The sequence below is a fragment of the Balaenoptera borealis genome (genome assembly GCF_965194805.1).
Source record: "Balaenoptera borealis genome assembly, chromosome: 8".
Classification (NCBI taxonomy): domain Eukaryota; kingdom Metazoa; phylum Chordata; class Mammalia; order Artiodactyla; family Balaenopteridae; genus Balaenoptera; species Balaenoptera borealis.
The window spans coordinates 87,008,765-87,033,498 of record NC_138865.1 but is presented as its reverse complement, the minus strand read 5'-3'; the positions used below and the strand labels follow the sequence as shown (position 1 = coordinate 87,033,498).

The window sequence follows — 24,734 nt, the reverse complement described above, 5'->3', positions numbered from 1 at the left end:
ACACACCTCACCCAGATGTTCTGAGGATCAATGAAATTTAAGGATGCGAAAATAACTTGGCTCTGCCCTGGCACGGAGCAGTGTTCTATCCAGTGGGAGATCGTGGGGCTTGGAGAGCCTGTGCTCCCCACCATCTCTGTCATTACCCCTGTATTCTTAGCTAGGGACAGATGATGCTCTCTCACTTTCAGTGGTATGCAGGGCATTTTGCTGATGTAGCCCCAGAACAAGTACCCTGTCTACCCTCACCCCCCCTTTTGTAACCCATAGTCAAGCTCCCTGGACTCACCTGACCCTAGCTGGAAATGCCCCAGGTCACACCAGTTCAATGTTCCCAACCTCCCTGGCTCTAGACTCCTGTGGCAGATGACCCACCAAGACCTGGCTCTGTCCCTGTCTTCATTGGGGGAGGCAGGGCTGTGAGCATGGTGGGTGCCAGAGTCCAGAAGCAGCAAACTGGCTGGAAGTCAGCCTCCTTGGAGCACTGCCAGCCAGACTGGGAGAAGACCTCAGAGCCTGGGGTAAGGGTGGGGCACGGGAGTTATTTTCACAATTTCAAAAAGATTAAGGGTGAATGCAGCCCAGTGAAGAAAAAAAGATTTCTCCTGTCTCTGACTTTCTCCTAGAAGCCCCCTCCAAGGGCCCCCTCTCCTCACATGTCCATTCTTAAAGTAAGTATTAGCAAAGAGAATGGGATCTCCTGGGTAGGTTTGGCCATCATTTAGGGGTAGAATGAATATTGGGGGGATGTCCCCTACAAAGACTGCACAAACAACCAAAATGGAAAAATAGGTTAATGCTCATTTAATACTATTTAGTAGACAAAATCTCGGTGGCTTTTGGAGGAGAAAATGGTTAGAAACAACTGACTCAGCCTGCTTAGTTTATTGATGGGGCATGTGAGGCCCAGAGAGGGAGAGGTACCTGTCTGGGCTCACACAGCAAGTAAGGGCAGAGCTGGGGCTAGAACCCAGGTCTGCTGGCTCCCAACCCTTTTCCCACTGGGCCCTGCCACTGCCCTGCCATGCTGAGGAGCAACTGTGAGGATAAAGGAGGCTGTGTCAGGGCTCTGGCTTGGGCTGGGCTCTGCGGGGAAATGGGACTCTGAGAAAGGCCAGAGACTGACCCAGTAGCTCCACCCTCCTTTCCTGGGCTCTGGAGCCTCCAGCTGGGGCTGCATCCCAAAGGCCATGATGCCAGAAGGAATTATGGAGATTCCTGTTTGTTTTTATTTTCTTTCTTCCCAGGGAGCATCTGCAGACATAAAGTACATGATGATTTTTAAAGAAACAAACCAGAACCCTCCAAGAAAAATGCAAAACCCCTGAATCTCCTGTGCTCTGAAGAAAACGCAATGGGTTTATGATCTTTTAAGACACACAGGAGACAGCTTTCTCTTGACAGATGGGAATCTGAGGCTATTTTGCTTCCTCCCTCTTTGCGTGACCAGACCCGATTGTGTAAAGCTTTTAGCTTCAAAGCCAGGTTGTGAATAACATTGGTTTAACCTGAAATTTAAAGCCAGCATTTCTCTGCTCCCCGAGATGGAGCTTCCTGCCCCTTGCTCCCCTGAAGCTAGCTTCCAGAATGTTAATTCTACGAGCCATGGTTGACTAAGCCCAGCACTGGGTCTATTACATATTATTTGATTTGGAGTAGAAAAAAAGATTTAAAGATACCATGCCCCCTGTATACCTTTGTACTTTTGCCCACGTCTGTCCATATATTTAAGCATACCATTCACATTGTGAGTTCAGATTTTTCTCCCTGGAATACAATGGGTCCGAGTGCTTCTGGAGCCTGTCTCCAAGATCACATTCTCCATTGAAGTGAGGCAGCACCTTTGTGGATGAGAAACGCTATGGAAGCGTCCATTGGAGGCCTGGAGGTTCAGACCTGTCCTTGTACAGGGTGTGATTTTCTGGTGTTCACTTTTGTAGCCGTCTCTTTGCATGTAATCTGTTTGGCTCATGCTCACCCACTGTCTGCGATACCCAGAGATGGGTCAGCCATGTCCCTGGCCTTTGAGAACCATGAGCCTTTTTGTCAGAATATTTGTCTTGGTTGACACTTGCACCTTTACTGGTCTGATTATTTTTCAGTTAACATTTGCCTATTCCACTGGATGTAACTCCATGAGGACAGGGCTGGGCCAGCTTTTGCTTATCTCTCTATGCCCAGCGTTAGCCCAGCGCCTGCTCTCTAAGGTTGGTTGAGAGAAGAACGAACAAACGAATGAATGAATGGGTCAAATGGAGGGACTGTGACATTTACAGGCCAGACCTGCGGAGTGAAGGTGGTATTACTAATTTGTTTGTTTATTCCACAGATGTTCTCTGTGGAGGAGACAGAGATGAATTAATTGTGGTGTTTCTCCCCAAGGTAGCTAACAGTGCTATGTGAGAGTGAAGGGCCCAGGGGCTTGACTCCTAAGATGAGGGAGAAAGTGGTCAGGTGGAGCAGTGACTGAAGCATGAAGGAAGACACCCTAGAGGAGGCGGCATGCGTGCACATGATTAGTGTTTGTCCTGGCGACAGGGCACACGCCAATGAGGAGTGATTTACCTTCCATATGGGCTCTGTGGATCACCTGTGGCTGACAGGCTGACTCCAGGCATCACCTTCAAATGTGCACAAATGTAAAATTCATCTTGCCAGTTCCTAGTCTTTCCAGACCTTGGGAGCAGGGTTTAGAAAGCACAGCCTGATCTACAGGAACTAGCAGTTCAGGCCCTGGGACTGAGAAATGTGGAGGGCGATTGCCTCCCCAGCCCCCTTCTGTGGCCCCCCCTCCCCCCAGCGAGGCTCAGATGACCTCCGTGGCTATTGTGGCCTCTGTGGCTGCCTGACCGGACCCCTGCCTGCCGCTCCAGAGTCTCCTGGGGTCTCTTCCTCCCACTCCCTCTGTCCCTTTCATCTCCTCTGCCTGGCACACCCCCCCTCCCATCCCCCGCTTTGCCCTGCTGACATCTTGTCCTCTGCTCTCAGTTCGAGCATGACTCCGCTTTGGGCGACTTCCCTGACTCCTCCCCGTGAGGTCATTACACACGGCCATTTGAATATATTTCTAGGCACTTTTCCTACTTATCACAGTTTGTAATCATATCTGTTTGTGTGAGCACTTGACTAAAGTGGGCTGCCCTTTCTATTTTGCAAAGAGGGGCCTGTCTTGGTCATCACTGTATCCTCTGTTTTTTGTTTTGTTTTTTTAAAATATTACCTGGTGCAGAGTAAACTCTTTATCAATATCTGTTAAATAAATGAATAAATGATTGTACGTTTAGGAGTGCCCCAGGCCTTCTTAAGGAAATGACAGACTACCTGCAAAGTGGCAGGTAGACTTCACCTCCTTCCCGAGGAGAGAAAGCAGGTGCAGGTGCTGGCAGGCGGGAGCAGTCAGAGGGGTCAGGATTGGGCCGAGTGCCTGGAGAGGTGCCTCTTCCCAGCTCCCAGTCCTCCATCCCGAGTCTCTGGGTCACCAAGACAGCCTGGACACTCTCCCGGGCTCCGCCCATGGTGCTGCGGCTGACTGTCAGAAGGCCCGAGTGGGACGCGGTGAGCCTTCCTTCTGGAAGACTCAGAGCAGGCCCCAGCGCGGCTGCCTGTGCTGAAGAATGTGTGGTGTCCTGGGCGGGGGGCTGGTCCTCCAAGGACCCGCAGTGCATGCACTTGAGTCAGCATGTACCCCGAGCCTTAACTCTGTGCCAGGGTCTCCCTGGTGACCAGACAGTGACCTTGCCCACAGGAGCCCTCAGCCAAGCCATCTCCTCAGAGCTTCCTCAGCGGAGGTGCAGCTCTGCCTTTCCAGAGCCCTGAGCTGTGCACAGAGCCCAGCCTGTGAAGCCCATGGGAGAGGACATCAGCGGGAGGACCGGCTGGCTGCCAGGGAGAGGCCTCCTCCAGGGGCAGAGATGTGGAGTGTCTGAGGGGGCAGCCTGAGTGGGAGGCAAGAGGCAGGCACTGCCCAAGGGGCTCAGCAGGGAGAAGCCTTGGCAGGAGATGTCAGGAGCTGGCAGATAGGAAGGAGCCTTTAATAGGGTCTGGCTGGTAGGATGGGGGCTGGGGACTATAAGTGAAGTTGGTGGACAGGGAAAAGTCTCCTAAAAGTGGACGTGGTCTCTCTGACAGGGAGAGACTCAGTGGGAGCACTGGGGACCCAGGCCAAGGTCAAGCTTTGGCAGGAGTGACCGGGGCCAGGATGATTGGCCAGAGCCAGCTGAGCCTCCTTCCCGTGTGTGTGTGTGTGTGTGTGTGTGTGTGTGTGTGTGCGTGTGTACCTGTGCACACATGGGCTACTTGGTGGATGCCAGCCAATGGGAGAACACTGCTGGGCAGACACAGGCTGGGCCGTGAGCTCCCACATCCTGCTAGTCTTGGTGCCCTTGTGGGAATGACCCCCATGGATATAGGCCATGACGAAGGAGGGGTCTCTGAGGATGATGTCCCGTGGGCAGGAGCAGGGACCTGTCTCGTGGAAGGCCAGTGTCACAGGCTTCCAGGGGAGGGCCTCAGGCTTTAGACTGGGGGACATCAACCAGAGAGACCTGCTCCCTCCTTGGCCCACACGTTGGGGTGTCTGGTCATTCAGTCTACAGCCAAGCTTAGGTATCCTCTTGGGGCAAAATTGATCTGGGATCCATTTTCTCAGGGGCATCCTAAGCCACCTCTAAAGGCCCTTCCTGTCGAGGATGCTGGGGTGCTCTGAGCTGTCAGCCGCCACGGAGGACTCTGAAAGGCCAGCACTCATGTGAACACCCAAAGCTGGTGTCTTTGTTCAAATGTCAGAGCCTGTATTGCAGTTGCCCTGGGTAGGACAGTTGGGGAAACACCAACCTGGGGCAGTGTCTCAGGGACACAGTATCCCACTGCTTCAAGCTCCTTGGTTCGGCTTCCTTCCTCACATGGGTGGGGTTTTGACATGATGGATGAAGTCTAGGGTGGCAGTGGACTGGCGGGGTGGGGGGTGGGAGGGGGATTGGGCAAGGCCTTGGGTAAGGGCACCTGCCCGGGAGAGATCTGACACATACTGGTTTCCCACGGGGGCTTCCCAGTGGCAAAGGCAGGCCTCACCTCCGGGCCTGGCTTCCAGCAGTGTCTCTGGGCAGCCCTGCACGAGCAACTCGGTCCCAGAGGGCCCTGGGGAATGATGGTCCTGCAGGCCATTTCCTCACTGGAATCTTTCATCCTCCTTGTTTTCTCTCATTTTGAATGGGTCAAGCCCAAAGCTCATGAAAGATATTTCAACCCATTTAATTTTTAATTGATAATTCCTAGTATTTTCTCTGAAATGTAGGCATTATCACGGTGAAGAGCTAACAATACAGAACCCATAGAGAACTTAATCCTGTGCTTTCTTAGTAATTTACATTTTGTTGAATAGTCAATACATTTAAAGTTCTATAACGAAACAAAACAAAACAAAACAAGCATGCTTTGAAAAGTCTCCCTCCCCTTTGCCTCCATCCATTTAGCTCCTACCTCCCTGAATGAGTAACCACTCTAAATGTTTCTCGTGCTGCCTTCCAGAGCCATATATGTGTGTGTGTGTATACACATACACACACACACAATGTGTGTAAAGTTTTATTTTCTTCCTTTTTTACACAAAACGTTGTATATGGTTTTTTTTGATAAATTTATTTATTTTATTTACTTATTTTTGGCTGCGTTGGGTCTTCATTGCTGCGCGCGGGCTTTCTGTAGTTGTGGTGAGCGGGGGCTACTCCTCGTTGCGGTGCATGGCCTTCTCATTGCCATGGCTTCTTTTGTTGCGGAGCACGGGCTCTAGGGCGCACGGGCTTCAGTAGTTGCAGCACATGGGCTCAGTAGTTGTAGCTCGCAGACTGTAGAGCACAGGCTCAGTAGTTGTGGCACATGAGCTTTGTTGCTCCGTGGCATGTAGGATCTTACGGGATCAGGGCTCGAACCCATGTCCCCTGCATTGACAGGCGGATTCTTAACCACTGCGCCACCAGGGAAGCCCAAAACGTTGTATATTATACATGCTGTGCTGCATCTTGTTTATTTATTTTTCATTTAACGATGAATCTTGAAGATCTTTCCATATCAATTCACAGATGGAATCCTCTTTCCTTTTTGTTGCCATACAGTATTCTACTGTGTAAGCATACCATAACTTATTTAACCAGCTCCTACAAATAAACTCTTGGGTTGTTTCCAGTCTTTTGCTACTAGAACCTTGCATATATATTACTTCCCATATGTGTAAGTCTAACTATAAAACAATTTCCCAGAGGTACAATTGCTCTGTCAAAGGGAACTTGCATTTGTGATCTTGATAGATTTTATCAAATTGTCCATCACAGGTGTGTGATCAGTAGACTCCCATCAGAATTGTGTGAGAGCATCTGTTTCCTTACAGCCTTCCTAACACAGTGTTTTGTTGGCTGGTCACATGATGTGGTGGCAGTTGTTCCGGGGAAGGGCGTCAGCTCTGGGAAAAAAACTATACCTCCAAGGGGATCTTCAGAGCAGGAGAGGTGGTGGCACCTGGTGGTTAAGCCTCTGAGTCAACCCGATCTCCAGTCCTCAGGCAAATCAGTTAATCTCTCTAGGCCTCAATTTTCTTATCTGCAAAATGGGGGAAATAATGCCATCTACATAGGGTTCATTGTGAGGATTAGATACAATGACGCATGCTTCATGCAGGGCCTGGCCTGTGACTGTGGGAAGCTGGCTCTGGCCTAACCAGCAGGGCAACCTTGGCCAAAGACCCCCCTGTCTGAACCCCTGTCTGTTTCCTCTCTCATCAAGGGAGGAGCTGGGCTCGTGGGTCTCTCAGGCCCTCTTCCCAATCCAGGGTCTGACATGTCTTCCCCAGCAGCTTGCGTGACCTGCACTCACCCCTCCTCTCTCATGCTCATCAAAGGTATTCAGGAGTCTCCTGTGCCGAACGGTCACTCACTGCCGGGCAGAGATTTCCTCCGGAAGCAGATGCGGGGAGACCTGTTCACGCAGCAGCAGCTGGAGGTGCTGGACCGCGTGTTTGAGAGGCAGCACTACTCGGACATCTTCACCACCGCAGAGCCCATCAAGCCCGAGCAGGTATGCCCCCGACTCGCTGCCTCCACACCTGCCACCTGCACGCAGGCCTGGGTGACCCACCCAAAGACATTCAGTGGGGAGTGGGTGAGAGTGCCAGCTTCTACTCAGAGCCGGGCTTCTCGTTCTCCGCCAAACGTGGCCAGTGGCAGCATCCCACAAGGTCTGGAGGATGTGTCTGGGGCATCTGCAATTGCTTGCCCTGGTGCCTCCTCTCTCTGGCCGGCGGGGGGTTTTGCCGTGTCTGGCTGCTCTGCCATTGCTGAGGGGTGGTGTCTTTTCCCAGGGCTCTTTGCACAGGGTGGTGTAATGATCTTCTAGGCCACTTGAGGTGGTCTTGGGTCATTATCCTGTCAGTCAGGGTGCAGGTGGAAATACGTAAGCACCGTATCGCCATAAACCAGGTTATGATGACACTGGTGTGTCCCCTACTGTCAGCCTTCTCGTCACGTTGTCCTGTCATGCTTTTAGAACTGAATCCAAGAGTCTGGAAATAAGGAAGTGTCTCATTGGACAAACTCGCAGCTGGGTCATTTGCAAGAGAGGGAAGGAAGCCGGATGATCCCTTGCTGAGCAGCTCCCTGCTCTAACCTGGGCCGAGAAGCAGTCACTGCCTGTGGCTGCAGAGATGGCATCAGAAAGGCTCTGCCCAGTGAGAGGCTCTTGGGGCCTGGATAAGGTCCCCCCAGTACCAGATTCGATTCAGGAGACTGTTTCCTGGTGCCCCGTCTGTGACAGGCTTTGGGCTTATACCTCGCAGGCACGGGTGGCTCAGACTTGGCTCCTGCCTGCCGAGAGCTCCCACCTGGTGGGTGAGTCACAGAGGCCTGTGAGTAGTAACTTTCCCCAGCACTTGCTGGCTGGTCCTCGTGGGGAGGACTGGCCTGCTGAGCTTCCTCTACAGGCTGATTAGGTGATGCTTCTGAAGTTTTCCCAAAGAGCCACTCAAAACAGTATAGGCTGCAACACAGGCTCCTGTGGAGAGAATAGGTGCTGGAGGGGACCTTGGACGGGGAGGAGTGAGCAAGGCCTCAGGGACCACCATCCTATGATAGTCTGGCTGTCTCTGTGCAGTTCCTATGAGGGCTCTCACAGACCATCTAGCTACTTTGTTTTCAGACGGGGAAACTGAGGCCCAGAGAGGCAAAGAGACTTGCCTAAGGCCACCCAGCAAGTCATGTATTCACTTAACAAACACTGATGAGTGTTTATTATGTGCAAGGCATGGAGCCAGTCACTAGGTACATGAGTGAACAAGACAGGCTTGGATCTGCCCTCAGGGAGCCTACAGATGTGTAGAAGAATCACAGTAAAGAAGGATTACTCAAAGGGTCACGGATTACAGATGCACTAGGCGCTGAGGAGGGGATGTCTGAGGTGCTCTAAAGGGATAAAGCAGATGCTGAGCCAGCCTGGAGGCCACAATGGCTTATGCTGAGCCCCGAAGGGATGTGGTGGGGAGAACGTGCCTGGCAGAGGGAATAGCGAGTGCAAAGACCCTGAGGTCAGGGGCAGTGTGGCAGGAGTGAGGAATGGAAAGAAAGTGTGGCTGGGCTTCAGGGAGTGGGCTGGGGAGGGTGGGAGGAGACTCTGGGGAGCTGGGCCTGGTCTCGTAGACTGTGCTCAGGATTTCAGTCTTTCTCCTGCAAGTCGAGTGACACCTCCTCTGGGAATGACATAGTCGTGTGTGCTGGTAAGAGCTGATCTCACACGCTCTAGTTCCTGGGCTTCAGGGAGTCTGTTTCCATCACAGGCAGCCTCTCCCACTCAGAGCCCTTCGGAGAGATGGCCGAAGCCACATTCCATCTGACCCAGGAGGAGAAAGAAAAGAAACTCAACCCGGAACCTTCCTTGGATGAGGCCTACATTTCCCTCCAGAATCTGGGAGAAAAATTACCTGCAAACCTTTGACAATATTACAGAATTTTAGAGCCTGCAGGGACTAAAGAAGCAAGCTATCAACCCCCTCATTTTCTAGAGGCCCAGAGAAAGGATAGGGTTTGTCTGAGGTCACCCAGCAAGTGAGGGCCATACCTCTGCACAAAACCTCTGGCATTTCTATTAAGCCCTTATTTACTTAATTCATTAGGTGAATTAACACATTAGGTGTTAGGGATTGTGTTTCCCTGTGTTTCATGTGATTCTCATGGAAACTCAGAGCCTAATCATAGTTCATCCAGCATGGAATGCCCTGGAAGCCTGGGCAGACTATAGGGCTTCGTATGTGACAGGAGTCCATCCAGGTATCCATTCACTCACTTGCTCAGGCGCTCAGATGCTCATTTATCCAGCGTATTTCTTACATGCTGGCTGTGAGCCTGGCACAGTGCCGGCACCCAGGGCAGGGAGGGCGGGATGAATCAGGCATCAGCTCAGCCTCCAGCCGCACAGGGGCAGTGTGACATGGACTCATAACCTCCTAGGTGAGGGAGAAGGTTCTATGGACCCTGATGAATGGAGATGTTGCCTCTGCTGGGAGCACAGGGAGGAAGTCATGGAGGAGGCGACATTAGGGGACAGGTCATTAGGCCCATGTAGAGGTGGGCCTCAGGGGAGGAGACCTGAATCACAAACTCTGTTTCTAGCAGTCTGGCCATGCAGTGTCCTTCAGAATGACGTGGACACGCTGAGGGCCTGTCTGACCGCGTGGGTTCTGAGGCAGGGCCTGCCGATAGGATAATGACTGACTCAGTGCTTTCTGGTTAATCTGCTTCACCTCCCCGTAATGGGGCGTAATGAGGAGAGACGGGAGGTGAGGCCACGGGGCTGCCGGGCACACACGCAGGCACTGGACTATGAATGACATACCCTTGCTCCCCACTCCCAGTCACTTTGGACAAATGTCGGCCGAGCAAGGGGCCACAGGCTGGTAAGGGATGCGTCAAGGGTACGGGTTCCTTGAGCCCCTCGTGCCCGCTGGCGACCTTGCCTTGTGGGCCCAGAGTGTGTGGTGGCGGTGCCAGGAAGGGGCCCAGAGCTCTGTCTGCTGATACTGACCCCTCCTCCGTTTGTGAGCATCTGGTCTCCACGGTCTAGTGGCAGTCTGTGGGGAAGAAAGATCGTGTGCCGGCCTTGGAGATGGGGGAGTTTGACTTGAGACCGGCTTCTGCCCGGCTGGGCAAGTCACTTTTTCTCTGGACCTCCGTTGCCATATCTGGGACAGTAGTAATTGTGATGGTGACAACAACAGCACAGCAATAGCCTAACAATAGCGGCAGTGATCCTCCTCACCTATGTGTGATCCTCTACAGTCATCTAAGGTCTTTCACATCCATCCTCTCATCGGACTCTCTGTGTAACTGCCTGCTACACAGGTTAAGCAAGATTTGTGAGCTCCATTTTGCGATTGGAACATTTTTTTCCAGACTGTTCACCCCATTTTCAGGCCCAAAGGGGACTTGTTGAGGATGCAGAGCTGGAATCTGACCTCAAGATCTTTTGTCCATCTTGTGCAAGATGGTTACATGGGCCTCCATGTCCCCAAACAATTCTAGGGGCCAGTTTTCTGACTGGCTGGTTTTCAGAACTGGCCTTTTGCAGCTAGAGTCTGCTGGTCATTGTAGAACCCTCAGATTCTTGCCATAGGCTTGGGTGGTCAAGTCCTCCTTAATCACCCACCCCTAACTGCCCAAGGGAAGAACATTCCTCTTCAGGGCCAGGCTGGAGTCCCGCCTGTCACTTCCACGATCTCAGAGCCCGCCCTCACCTGGCTGCTTTTCCTGCCAAGATCTGCCCTGGGTGGGTGGGCCCAGGCTTCTCCCTTTTTTAAATAAATTTATTTATTCATTGGCTACGTTGGGTCTTCATTGCTGTGCTCGGGCTTTTTCTAGTTGCGGCGAGTGGGGGCTACTCTTCGTTGCTGTGTGCGGGCTTCTCACTTCGGTGGCTTCTCTTGTTGTGGCGCACGGGCTCTAGGCTCATGGACTTCAGTAGTTGTGACACGCAGGCTCAGTAGTTGTGGCTCGCGGGCTCTAGAGCACAGGCTCAGTAGTTGTGGCGCACGGGCTTAGTTGCTCCGCGGCATGTGGGATCTTCCCGGACCAGGGCTTGAACCCATGTCCCCTGCATTGGCAGGTGGATTCTTAACCACTGCGCCACCAGAGAAGTCCCAGGCCTCTCCCTTTTATGAGGGAACTTAGTAAACCCTTGTCCCTGGGTGGAAGGGGTTAATATATACACACTCCTGGGGCAATGAAACACTTCCTTTTCAAAATAGTTATTGAAAAAGCAATTCTGTTTTCCCTACACGTGGAGTGAGTAAAAATCACCTAGAGAAGAAGAGAAAAAAAAAAGGAAAGAACGGTGGGTGGTACGTGTGCGTGTGTTTCGAACAGTGGCATCTGTTTCAGTAAAAGTTGCATTGACACTGTGGTGGGTGCTGAGCTCCTGGCGGGAGCTGGTCCCTCCTCTGGCCACCAGGAAGGCCGCCACCAAGCACAGCCTGCCGTATTTACTCTCGGCAGACTATTAACCAACACTAGGCTATTAATCTGGCTTTTGAGCCTTCACTAAAGCCCATAAAAGCTCACAGTTGTCAAATGGAGTTCATTTTAATTTCCTTTCAATCACAGTAAATTATTCAGGTGATAAATCAGCTGGAGCAGCCTCCTGGCTGTAATAGAAACCCTAATTCCTGGCTAATTATCCAGCCCATTGCTGCCAACAGATCAATACGGGCGCAAAATGGAACAGGCCCAGGGCCCTCCCTCCCATCGGGCCAGAGACAGAAAGACAGCTGGGGAAGGGGGATGTGCTGCTGACCTCTCAGGAAGTTCAAAGGTCATGGAAGGTTAAACCGGGAGAAGTCCTGTCCCTTGTCTAACAGAGAAGTCACCAGAAATGCCTCCTGCTCTCATAAGCTGCTTTGCCCTCTGAACGGTGGCATTTCTCCAGGCTGGTGGGCCTGGGGCTGAGCATTGCCTACTCTTGTGGGCATCCTCCTCCTGGGGAGGGGCTGATTTGTGTTTCTGAGCATGACTGAGCTTGGTCATCAGAGATGGCTTGAACCCTCCCTGAGTCAGAAAAAGGGCTGGGGACTGTGGAGAAAACGATGAGGTGGTGGTGGGCATGCTTTCTTTCTTCAGGGAGCTCCAGGAGAGAGGGTGGGGAGAGAAGGGAGCGAGGAGACAGGTGTGCCAGGCTAAGAATGGGGGAAGGCTTGCTGGAGGAGGTGTCATTCATGCTGTGCCTTGAGGGATGGGCAGAATCCAGCTCTGTGGAGAAGGTAGAGTTGGTTGGAGAGGGCATTCTAGGCAGGAGGAACGGCACGGATGAAGGCATGGAGGAGTGCAAGTGCGGCAGGGAACTGCAGGCCGGTCTAGGTGGTTGGAATATGGGCTGAGTGAAAGAAAGTCAGAGACAACGGGGCTGGAGAAGCAGGAGGGCCCTAAACCCCAGAGCGCTGGAAGGTGGAGGTGAGGAGGTTTGGCTTTGCTTTGGGGGCAGTGTGCCCTGAAGGGCCCCGAGTCTGTAGCCTGGACTAGTCTGCTCTCCTGGAAACAACCTTCAGTGGGGCTCCTGCCTCTTGTCCTGTCCCTGCTGCACTGTTGGCTTTCTCTTCCTGAAGCTCATCCTCGCATACTAGCCCCTCGTGGCTTCCCACTGCTCACAACCTCAATCCCAGCTCTTCGTCTTCAGCGTGACCCTTCACCACTCCCACAGCCCTCTGCTTGCCTACAAGAGGCTCCGGCTGAAGCCGGGCCTAACCCCTCACTGCTCCTCATGGGCTGGGCTCCTCCTGTCCGAGGGGGCCACAGACGATGGGCTGGCATGTGCATGTGTGTGTGTGCGTGCCTGTGCGTATGCGCGGGCACGGGAACCCCAGGGATGGCTCTGAGCATGCAGGGTGGCAGGGACTGCAGTTATTATTACTTTCTTGATGTTGTTGTTCTCACTCCAAACTCCTGCTCACAGTTTCTCCGAATGGAACATCCTTTCAGTCTGTTTCTAAATCTATGCAGTCCAGCCCCCAGCAGGAGTCCTGCCTGCCCTGGGAGGCCTTCATTGACCCACTTAGCCTGCACTGACTTACCTCTTGTCTGAGTTCATAAATGCACCGGGTTCTAATCATTACTGTAGTAATTGTTGTAGCAACTGTGTATTCATTTCTGACCATGGGCCTGGCTCTGTTCTGAGGAGAACGCTTCTAGCCCCATCTCATTACAAAGTCACAGAGCTCCTATTACCCCCACTGTGCAGACAGGACGGCTGAGGCTTGGTGAGATCAGTGCAATGACTCAGCCACAGGGCACAGTAAGTGTGGAGCCAAGTCGGAAGCCAGGTCCAGAGTCCAGGCTGGTAGCCACTGGGTTACCCCCAGTGGCAGCACAATTAGGCTGCCCACCGATTCTTCCGGGTGGGCAGTGTCCTAGAGATACACCCTGAGGGTCCAGTCTGCTCACCCTGGGAGCTATGCATGAATTAGGAAGTGCTGGGTCTGCCCGCAAACCAATATAGTCTCTGGAGGTATGAACCAAAGTCGGGGCAGTGACTGTCCCCTTCTACTCTGAGCTAGCTGTGCTCCTCTCACTCTGCCCCTCCCCTCGTAGGGCTGTGCTCAGGGCCAGGCTCCTCCACTGCAGACAAAATAGAGTTTGCTCGGAAGAGGTGATTAAAAGTCTTACCTAGGAGGGATGACTGGAGAAATTAGGGCTGTTTGGTCTGAAGAAGGGAAGACTTGGGGGTGTGAGCAAGGAAGGAAACAAGCTAAGAGAACTTTCTAATAGCCCAAGATTTCTCACAGTGGAGTGGGCTTCCTTGGGAAGTAGTGAGCTTCCCGTCACTGGAGGCATATAAGGAGAATCTATCCTTTTTCATATATGCTGTATTAAAAGTTTAAGAATCCACAGAGTTGGGAGATTGGGATGGATATATACACACTACAATATGTAAAATAGATAACTAATAAGGACCTACTGTATAGCACAGGGAACTCTACTCAATACTCTGTAATGACCTATATGGGAAAGAATCTAAAAAAGAGTGGTTATAAGTATATGTATAACTGAATCACTTTGCTGTACACATGAAACTAAAACAACATTGTAAATCAACTATACCCCAATTAAAAAAAAAAAAGAATCCACGGAGGGCTTGATTAGCTAAAAGTCAAGGTCCTTCCAACCTGAAAGAATGATTCTAAGGTAAGAAGAGTGAGAAGGTCCACTGGGAAGAGGGGAAGGGGTAGGGGAGGCAACAAAAGGAGAAGACCTTTCATGCTGCAGCATGACAGGGACACTGAAGGGCGGTTTCCCCTCAGGGATCCTCACTAGGGTAGGCAGGGAGGCCTGGGTCACAGGGGCCATGGCTCTGAGCAGTGAAGGGCTGGAGACTGCAAGGTCTTGGGAGGCCAATGATGAGTCCAGCTCCGCCAGTGCACAGAGCAGGGCTGGGGTTTCTGGTGAAGACACCAGGGCCAGAAGCCTGGATACCAGTGGCTGGTGCCAGCCTCACCGCCCACACACAGTACCGGCATCCTCTGCCCAGGAGTTCATGGCCAGACCCGTCGGGGATAGGGAGTGGAGCGGAGGATTAAACAGACGGTGTCCTGCCAGCAGGTGCCACTGCCTGCAGGGGGGCTGGCAGAGTGTGAGGCATAATTGAAGGTAGAGGAATTACTAATTGAAAAACTCCAATAACCTTTCACATAGCACTCTTGCTCCCAGCGACCCTATGAGGTAGAGTATATGCAGTATAATCTTCATGTGGCAGATGAGGAAACTGAGGCAGAGAGAGATTAAAGTAACATGCCCCAAATGATGTAGCTAGTAAGACTGCCACATTCCCTGCTTCCTGCCTTTTGTGGGTGTAGACAGTTCTCTGGAGTCAGCTCCCTGACCCCTGCAGGTATAGACATCTGAGTGATTGATTTCATTCAATGGAGTGAATGAAATCACTCAATTATGGAGTACCTGCTCTGTGCCAAGTACTGTGCTAAGTGCTGGGGACACAGCAGCAACAAAGATGTGGTTCCTAGAATTTACCCAATAGCAATGGAGACAGATTTTTTTTTTTAATAAACTTATTTATTTATTTATTTATTGGCTGCATTGGGTCTTCGTTGCTCCATGTGGGCTTTCTCTAGTTGCGGTGAGCGGAGGCTACTCTTCCTTGAGGTGCGTGGGCTTCTCATTGCAGTGGCTTCTCTTGTTGCAGAGCACGGGCTCTAGGTGCACGGGCTTCAGTAGTTGTGGCACATGGGCTCAGTAGTTGTGGCTCACGGGCTCAGTAGTTGTGGCACACAGGCTTAGTTGCTCCGTGGCATGTGGGATCTTCCCGGACCAGGGCTCGAACCTGTGTCCCTGCATTGGCAGGCAGATTCTTAACCACTGCGCCACCAGGGAAGTCCTGGAGACAGATTTTAGCAAAAGAATTATGCCAGTAAAAACAGTATATCATTACCAGTAATTACAGAACATGATGGGTGCTGTGAAGAGACAGATCAGGGTGTGCTGAGAGTGAAGAGTGGGACCTCATTTAGATGGGAGGTCAGGAATGTCTATCTGAGGATGGCGCCTCTGAGCTCAAGATAGGGAAGGGTGGTGGGAACAGTGTCCCAGGCAGAAGGAACAGCCTGAATGAAGACCTGAGGCTGGAAAGTAACCAAAAGATGTCCCGTGGGTAAGCATGGTATGTGGTATGTGGTACAGTCAGGGAGGTGGTGGGGGACGGCTGTGAGGGGACTTGTGGACCAGGGCCAGGGGCTTGGGTTTTATCGTGAAAGTAAGGAGAAGCCTCTGCAAGATTTTAATCCAGGGACTAGCAGGATCTAATCCAATATGGATTAGAAGATTATTCTGGCTGCTGTGAGGAGACTTGGAGTGTTGGTAGGCTATTGCCAAGGTGCAGACAATGTCACTGCATGCCTGGAAATCATTGTCTGCCCTGTCTGGGGCTGACCTTCTCTCCAGTCCATGGCAGCACCCATGAGAGGAGCTACAGGAGGGTGGAGAGAGTGGTAGTGGCAGGAGAAGGGTAAGAATTCTCTACCCAGTTCTTCCCAGGATGAGAGGGGCTAGAATCCTGAACACTGAGATGCTTAAGCGAGATTTAACTTGGATATCATCTTGCCTTTGAAATGAGATAATGACAAGTCTTATGCTGGAATTCTTGCTTCCTAGATCTCTAGAGGTACTGGGTGCCTCTATACCAGCCATACTGTCCCTTATCCTTCTACTGTCATCATCTCAAAGTGACCCAAGGGTGAAAATTACATGGACTGTGTGGGATCTCAGCTTTGCTCTGAGGATCTTGCCTGAGGATGCCCAATTTTCTGCCCAAGAAAAATCATGCCTGTTTTGCAAGACTGGGGAATGTTTGAGGGAACACTGAGCAAGTTGCCATTGTGTAAAAGCATGGGATGGACCGCTGGGCTTTCATAATGGCTCTTGGGCTAGTCACTTCTCTCTGGGTCATGGTTTCTGCATTTGGGGTGGGGGATTAGCCTGGGTCATCCTTGAGATCCATTCTAGCTCTAACATTCTGTGAGAGCTAAAACAAAATGGGAATTCATCTCTTATTTTTATTTTGACTTGTTTACATTTTTTTCTTCCTGTCTGTTCCACTCTTTTAGATGACAGGCAAATTCTGTGTATGTGGGGTTTAAAGATTACAAGCGAATTGTCAAAGAGCTGCCTGTGCCTTGCTGGGTTGTTCTTTCATTCATTTATTCATTCATTCATCCAAGAAACTTTTACAGATGTGCCATGTCAGTGACATTGACCACCTGCGCTGTGCTGTGTGGCATTAAGTAACAGCAATAGATGTAGCCAAAGGTACTATGTGAAAACTGATTTTTGGGTAGAGATATTTCCCCCTAAACAATGCTAACCAATACTTGCAATAAAGAAAGACAAAAAAGCTAACAGAATAGGTAATTCCACTCCTACAGCTTATTTGTCTTGAGAGTGCACTGCAAGTTTGGCTTAAGGAATTTGGTTATTCACAAAGCTCTTTAAAAAAATGCAAACATTATTTTGTAAATTACAAAACCAAAAAACCAAAAAACCTCCATAGAATTTCTGGTTCTGATAACAAGGTCTGACCTATTGCAGACTCCCTCCCATCTTAAACAATAGAAATACTGGATCAAGTATAACAATGAAAAAAAAATATATCTAAATACCTAAATATATATCTATATATCTATATATCTATATATAGATATACATATCTGAGGTTTAAATAAAGAGAGAGAAATCCTCTGGAGCTGGAAATTTAGAAGGAGCTCAGAGCCAGAATTCTACATGCATGAGCTAATGTCCCAGTGGCCCAGGGTACTGGTCCTGGATATTGTTCCTAGTGAACAGGGGCTGGAGTTTTGATGCTGGTGTTAAGATAGAAGATCCACTCTTAGACCTATGTAATATGGGAGTTGAAACTGAAACTCTTGCTAAAAACTTGAAACCTGGAAGGACCACACTTTCCATGAAATGAACAGTAGGCTGAGGGAAGCAGCAAGGAAGCTTGATTCTGTATGGGACTCAGGGGAGAACCAAAGTTTCCTATGACAAATTGAAATCCAACTATGGCACATACAGGTGTTGCATCTCACTTTATATTACTTGCAAGAAACCAAAGAAGAGAAATTAATATAAAAACTGGGCTCATGTCAGTGAAATTCTTGAGAAGCCGAGCAGAAGCACATGAAAAGTTCTCATCTGGATACTTTCACAGTCCATTACGTACAACGTGCCTACAGAGTAAATGTTAACTACTGAAGATGAGCTCACAATTAAAAAGTTGCAAACCACAGAAGGGCAAGTCAGGAGACATAACCAGGAAAATTAGTACTCCAAGAACCTAAAATACCAGGCAATCTGAAAGGGACAATAAAATGACTAAAGAGATGAAAAAAGGACTAGAAACATTAAAAAAGAACAAAACAACATGAAAAAAGAATAAGCAGATTAGGAAAAGAACCAAATAAATTCTCTAAAAATAAAAAATTTAGTCATCAAAGTTAAAAATTCAATTGATGGGTTAAATAACAGGGTACGACACAGCTGAATAGAAAATTAGTGATTTGGGAGACAGAGCTGAGGAATTTGTCAGGAATGCAGTATAGAAATCTAAAGAGTTGGGAAATATGAAAGAGAGGGTAAGAGATAAAACACTATTTCATGAGAAGGTCCAATATACATCTAATAGTTGCTCTGGAAAAGTAAATAGAAAAAACAGAGATGAGGCAACATTCGAAAAAATAACAGCTAAGGAATTTATAGAACAGAACTGTTGCAAGACGTGTCATTAGATTGAAGAAGCATACTAAATCCCACACAAGTTGAATAACAATAAATGCACATCTAGGCAAAGCTATAGTAAAATTGAAGAACATCAAAGACAAAGAGAAAATTAAAAGCAACCAGAGAGGAAGTATAACTTTTAGATTGACAGGACACTTTTTAAAGCATCAATAGAAGTCAGAAGACAATAGAAAATATCTTCAAATGTTAAGAGATAATAACAATTGATATATCCTCAGATAAATGATCATTTAATAATGAAGGAAAATAAAAACATTTTAAGACAAAGGAGAGTTTACCACTTACACACTCTTGCTGAGCTGCTAAACAATGTACTTCAGTAACAAGGATATGAGAGACTTCCAGTTTTGGCTCTGATGTATAAAGAGCTTGGGAGTCATCACTCCCATATTTGCAGCAAGAAATAAAGCTGAGCAAACTGAACAACAACTATTCTCGACCCATCAGAGAATTAAGGTTGCAGGGCAGACAGCTACTGAAAAATCTGGAAAGACAGGAGAATACAGAGAGTTACAGCTGAGATCTGCCAGATTAACATAAAACCTCATACTAAAGGCCTATTTACCTCAGTTTCTGTACCCTGTCTGTACATCATGTCCAGCTTTCAAAAAAAGTTAGGCAAGAAAAAAACACAGTCTGAAGAGACAAAGTAAGCATCAGAACCGAACTCAGCTATGACAGAGATTTGAGAATTATTAGACAGGGAATTTAAAAATAACTATGATTGATATGTTTAGGGCTCTACTGGAAAAAGTAGACAGCATGAAAAAACAGATTGGCAATGTAAACAGAGAGATGGAAACACTAAGAAAGAATTAAAAAGATGCTAGAAATTTTAAAAATTACAGTGACAAAAATAAAGAAGGCCTTTGATGGGTTCATCCATAGATTGGACACAGTCAAGTAAGGAGTCAGTAAACTTGAAGACATGTCAATAGAAACTTCCCAAAATGAAATGCAAAAGAAAAAAAAAGAATGAAAAAACAAAGGCAGAGGTGGGATGAATCGGGAGATTGGGACTGACACATATACACTAATATGTATAAAATAGATGACTAATTAGAACCTGCTGTATAGCACAGAGAACTCTATGTAGTGCTATGTGGTGACCTAAATGGGAAGGAAATCCAAAAAAGAGGAGATATATGTATACATATGGCTGATTCACTTCACTGTACAGTAGAAACTAACACAACATTGTAAAACAACTATACCCCAATAAAAATAAAAAAAGAAAAAGAAAAAGCAAAGGCACAAACCAAAAACCAGAACAGAACACAATCCAAGAATTATGGGATAATTTTGAGTGGAATAACATGTGCATAATTGGAATATCAGAGGGAGAAGAGAGAATGAAGAAGAAATATTTGAAGTAGTAATGGCCAAGAACTTTCCAAAATTAAGTCAGATAATCAAACCACAGATGTGGGAAATTCAGAAAATGCCAAGCAGTAGGTGTAAATATCAAAATATTTAAGCCTACACATATTGTATTCAAACATCAGAAAACCTAAGACAGAGAAAAACCTTGAAAGAAGCCGGAGGGGGAAAAACACCTTACTTAAAGAAGAACAAGGATAAGAGTCACAGTGGATTTCATGTCAGAAACCATGTAAACAGGAAGAGAGTGGAGTGAAATATTTAAAGCACTGAAAGGAAAAACCCACCAACCTAGAACTCTATATCTTGGAAAATTGTACCCCCAAAATGAAGGAAAAATGAAGACTTTCTGTCAAACAGAAATGGAGTGAATTCATGACTAGCAGACCTGTCTTGCAAGAAATGTTAAAAAAAATTTTTTTTAGGGAGAAGGAAAATGATATAGGTCAGAAATTCAGATCTACAAAAAATAAAAAGGAGGGGAGTCAGAGAAGGAATAAATGAAGATAAAAATTCTTTGATTTTTCTTATTTTTAATTGATCTAAAAGGAAACTGTTTAAAGTAAAAATGTAACAATGTATCCATATGGTTATTACATATGGATAAGTGAAATGAATGACAGTAATGTCACAAGGGACAGGAAAGGAGAATTGGGAATACTCTGTTAGAAGGTAACTGTACTACAATTTAAGAAGTACAATGTTATTTGACGGTGAATTTAGATTAGTTATAAATGTATACTGAAAACTCTAGGGCAACCACTAAAACAATTTTTTTTGACTTAAAAATCTTTTTAAAATTGTGATAAAAAACACATAATGTAAAAATTACCCTCTTAACCATATTTGAGTGTATGGTTCAGTAGTGCTAAGTAGTGCTAAGATAAAATGGAATCATATGACATATTTAATTAAATCCAGAGAAAGAAGAAAAAAAGCAGGGAAAAAAGAAATAAAGAACAAGTTCAATAAATAGAAAACATTTACAAACATAGTAGATATTAATCCAACTATATTAATAATTGCTTTCAATGTTAATGGTCTAAGTGTACCCATTAAAAGAGTGCATTAAAAAAAACAAACCACAAGACCCAACTGTATGTTGCCTATGAGAAGGATATGAAATACAGAAGGAAAGAATGGGATTTAAGAAGCAATGGTAACCAAATAACTGATAAACGAAGGATAATTTAAATAACTATTGACTATAAACATAATGACTAGTTTGGGGGATTTAAAAACAAACTAAAAAAAGACAATAATAATATATAAGATTGGGGATGGGCTACTCTGAGTTAAAAATTCTAAGATCCTTGTATTACTCAGGTGGAGGATAGATATATTGATCAACTGTGAATTTGGGTACATCAAGGATGCAGGTGAGCAAATTAAGGGTCATCATTAAAGGCATAGTAGTGGAATGTATAACTTCGGAACCGTAAGAGGCAAAGAGATATATAGAGTACTCAGTGAGCCCAAGAGAAGACAGGGGAGAGGAAGAAAGAAGCAAGGAAAAAACATGGTCAGTTAAAAATACAAAATTAGATAGTAGATAGTAGAAATAAAAATATTTGAGTAGTCCCAATAAATATAAGACTGAATTTGTTAGATAATACAGAGGTTATGAAAAATAACCAAAACTCAGAAATATGCCATTTATAGGAATTGACCTAAAACAAAATGGTACTGAAAGGTTGCAAGTAAGGAGATAGGAAAACTAAATAAAATATGATAGAGTAATATCACTCTCAGATGAAATTAAGGCCCAATGTATCCTCAAAGACAAAAAGGATCATTACTCAATGATAAGAAGAAAATGATATAGCAATCTTGAACCTGTATATACTAAGCAACAGAATCTCAAAATATTTAAAGCAAAAATTGTCAATGAACAAAGGGAAAAAAATCCCATAATATTTTTTGGAGACTTTAACATACCCCTCTTATTAACGGATATATCAAGCTGACAAAAAATTGGCAAGGACATTTGTAAGTTTTGCACAACAATTAACAAACTTGATCAAATAGACAAACGAAAGCCAACAATTCAAGAGTACAGGTGCTTTTCAAACACATGGAAGAACACTTACAGAGATGGACTGTGTGCTGGTTGTGAAAGCGAATCTCAGCAATACACCAAATCCACATCATAGACCATGTTCTTGATCGCAGCGCACTAAAATTACAAATTAATAGTCTAAAGCAAATTACGGCTTCCAATCTTCTCTGTGTTTGAAAGTTAAAAAACAAAATCAATTTTCTGAAAAAATCCATAGGTGAAAAAAGAAATCCTAATGGAAATTACAAAATATTAGAACTGAACAACCAAAAACAAAAACAAAAAACCAGCACTACCTATAAAAACTTGTGCAATAAAGCTAAAGTGGTACTTAGAGGGAAATGCATAGCTTTAAATGCATTAATCTAAAATAGAGGATAAAAGAGTAATGAGTTAGCATTCATCTCAAGAAGTTAGAAAAAGAGCAGCAGATTAAATTCCAATTTGGTAAAGCAGAAGTAACACATGTGTTGCAAAAAAATTCGAACAATACAGAATCATGCTAAGTAGAAGTGAAAGACCCTCTTCCTACTTCTCGCCTAATCTGTGTCTCAGGGAGCCAGCGTTAACTAATGATAAAAGAGTTTCTAGACTTGTATGTATGGGTATGGGTGAATAGTTCTAGCTATAGTAAGAGTGAATAGACCTCGGCATAGGAATGGTTCAGTGGTTTCATAAATAATAACCTCCTAGTTATAAAAGTAAAATTTCAGAAAACCAAGGCAAGTGGACATGAAGATTAACAGAAGCACTGGTGAGAAAAATCTAGGGGTTTTAGCTGTCTGTGAACTTAGACATAGCTGCCAGTGAATGTGAACTCTTCTGTGTTGGTCAGGCCACACCTGTGATGTGGAATTCCAGGTGAGTGCCTCTCCTTAAGAACGATGTTGACTAATTGGAAGATGACCAGAGGAGGTGACCAGGTTGGGGAAGTGACTACACCTCTAACATTTACTAAGCATTTAGTATGTGCCAGGAAACTGTGCTGAACTCTTTATGTAGCTCCTTACTCTATGCTTTATGAAGTGGGTGGTGTGGAATTATTCCCATTTTACAGGTGAGAAAACTGAGGGCAACTTGTCCAAAGACCCATAGGTAGAAACATTTGGAACCAGATCCTGAAGCCAGGCAGTCAGAGTCCAGGGCCTGTGCTTTGAACCACCATTTATCCTGCGCCCACTTACACCACCCTGCTTCCCCATCCCTTAAACCTGTCTTGTGAGGCACTTGTGGAGGAAGTGGAACTTGCCTGGAGAAGGGAAAACTCACTGGATACACAAGAGTGTAATCCTATCTCAGAGGGGTTCCCATGGAGGAGAAGCAGACTTATTTGTGGCTCCAGGGGGCAGACCCAGGACCTAGTGGAAATTAGAGACAGGCAGCTTTCAACTCAGTCGAAGGAAACTTTTCAAACAGGCAGAACTGCACACATGTGGATTGGCTGTGGGTTTCCTGTCACTGGGAGTGTCTGGCCTGGGCAATGTGGCCTCTTGGAAGGAAGGCTGAGGAAAGTCTTCAGGCATCGGAGAGGGGCTTGGAAGAGATGACCAGTAGTTTCCTTTCCAGCTCAGAGCTTTGGCATTCTGTGACATATGGGGTTGTCTTTCCTCTCTTCTATTTTGGAGAAAAGATGGATTTATTGCCCTTTTCCTGATATCTTGGCTGTTAAACACAACAGAATGAATTTATTGAAGACCATCACATAGACCAACTCAGTGTCAGTGCTTTTAAGAGGATATGGCCGATTCCAGGGTCGAGGTAAGGGAATTGGTGATGTTATTTCCATTTCAGTCCACCAAAAGGGCGGATAACTTTATCCACCTGTTGTAATTTCTGCGGGTTCCTGGCAGGAGCCGGCTCCTCAGGAGGAGGGTGTGAAAGGAAGATGATGAGAGGCTGTACTTGGAAGGGGCTTAGGGGGTGAGGTCTTGGAGGTGGACCTCCAGATGGCAGGATAAGGTCTTACCTGTGGCCATCCATGGGGCTGGGCAGGGGGTTGGAGATCAAGACCAATGGAGTCAAAAAGGTGTGCTCAGTGAGGTCAAGGGCAGGTGAAGATGACGGTGGGAGGGCCCCAGGAAAGGGGCATCTGTCAGGAGGGATGCAGGCAGTCCACTAACAGTGTGGAGGGACTGGCTTGGGCCCACTGGTGGGGTTCTGAGGAGGAGATGGTGTGGCAGGACGGTGTCGGGGAGCAGTGGCCTGGGATTGGCGCTGGGGAACAGTGAGTGTGCAGACCCCTCTGCCTCTCCTAGGAAGTCGCTGCAAGAGGAGGGAGGCGTGCTTTCCACTGGGGCGGAAGTCAGGGACCCACATCTGCGGGGCCGCTGGGGGAGGTACAGTGTTGTGGTTAAGAACACAGGCTTCTGAAGCAGCTGCTTGTGACTTCACAACCTGTTAGGTTACTTTTTTTTTTTTTGAGCCTGGGGAGATTCTGGTAATAAGTGATTGCAGGTTTACCTCCAGAGTCTGTGTGATTCTTTCTTTATTCCTGGACCTGAGCACGCTGGGCCCTATCACTTAGACAAACATTAGCTTTTTTTCCTTTATGTGCAAAGTTACTATTTTAAACCTATTTGGCTTTACCACTGCTTTAACCTCAGTTTTCTCATATCATGGGATAATAACAGTTCTTGTGTCATTTTGGTTGTACACATTAAATGAGGTGAATGTCAAAAGGGCTTAGCAGAGGGTCCAGCTCATAATAGACACTGGGTCAATGTTACTTCTATTATTGTTGTTGTTATTATCATTATCATCAAGGAGCATTTTTCACAGCTGAGGTTCCACAGGGCAGAGAGACAGGGTCATGGTGGGAAAGGGACCAGGGCTGGATGGACAGGAGGGGAGTTTGAGAGGAGGCGGAGAGATGGGGATGCCGGGTGGGAGGGATGAGAGACGGACCAGACGCAGTGGTAGAACGTTTGCGCTCAGGAGTTGCTGGGAACTTTCTCCTCCCCAGGCGTTCC

The 24,734-nt window shown here is 47.2% G+C and overlaps 1 protein-coding gene across 1 annotated transcript in view; it reads left to right on the top strand.

Annotated features, from left to right (window-relative positions):
• The window catches only part of PAX5 (paired box 5), a 185,388-nt gene that overhangs the window by 58,817 nt on the left and 101,837 nt on the right, over window positions 1-24,734 (top strand). Inside the window, exon 6 of the mRNA XM_082402370.1 lies at window positions 6,890-7,065. Within this exon, the coding sequence (XP_082258496.1) occupies window positions 6,890-7,065 (176 nt within the window). The remainder of the gene's footprint in view (window positions 1-6,889; window positions 7,066-24,734) is intronic.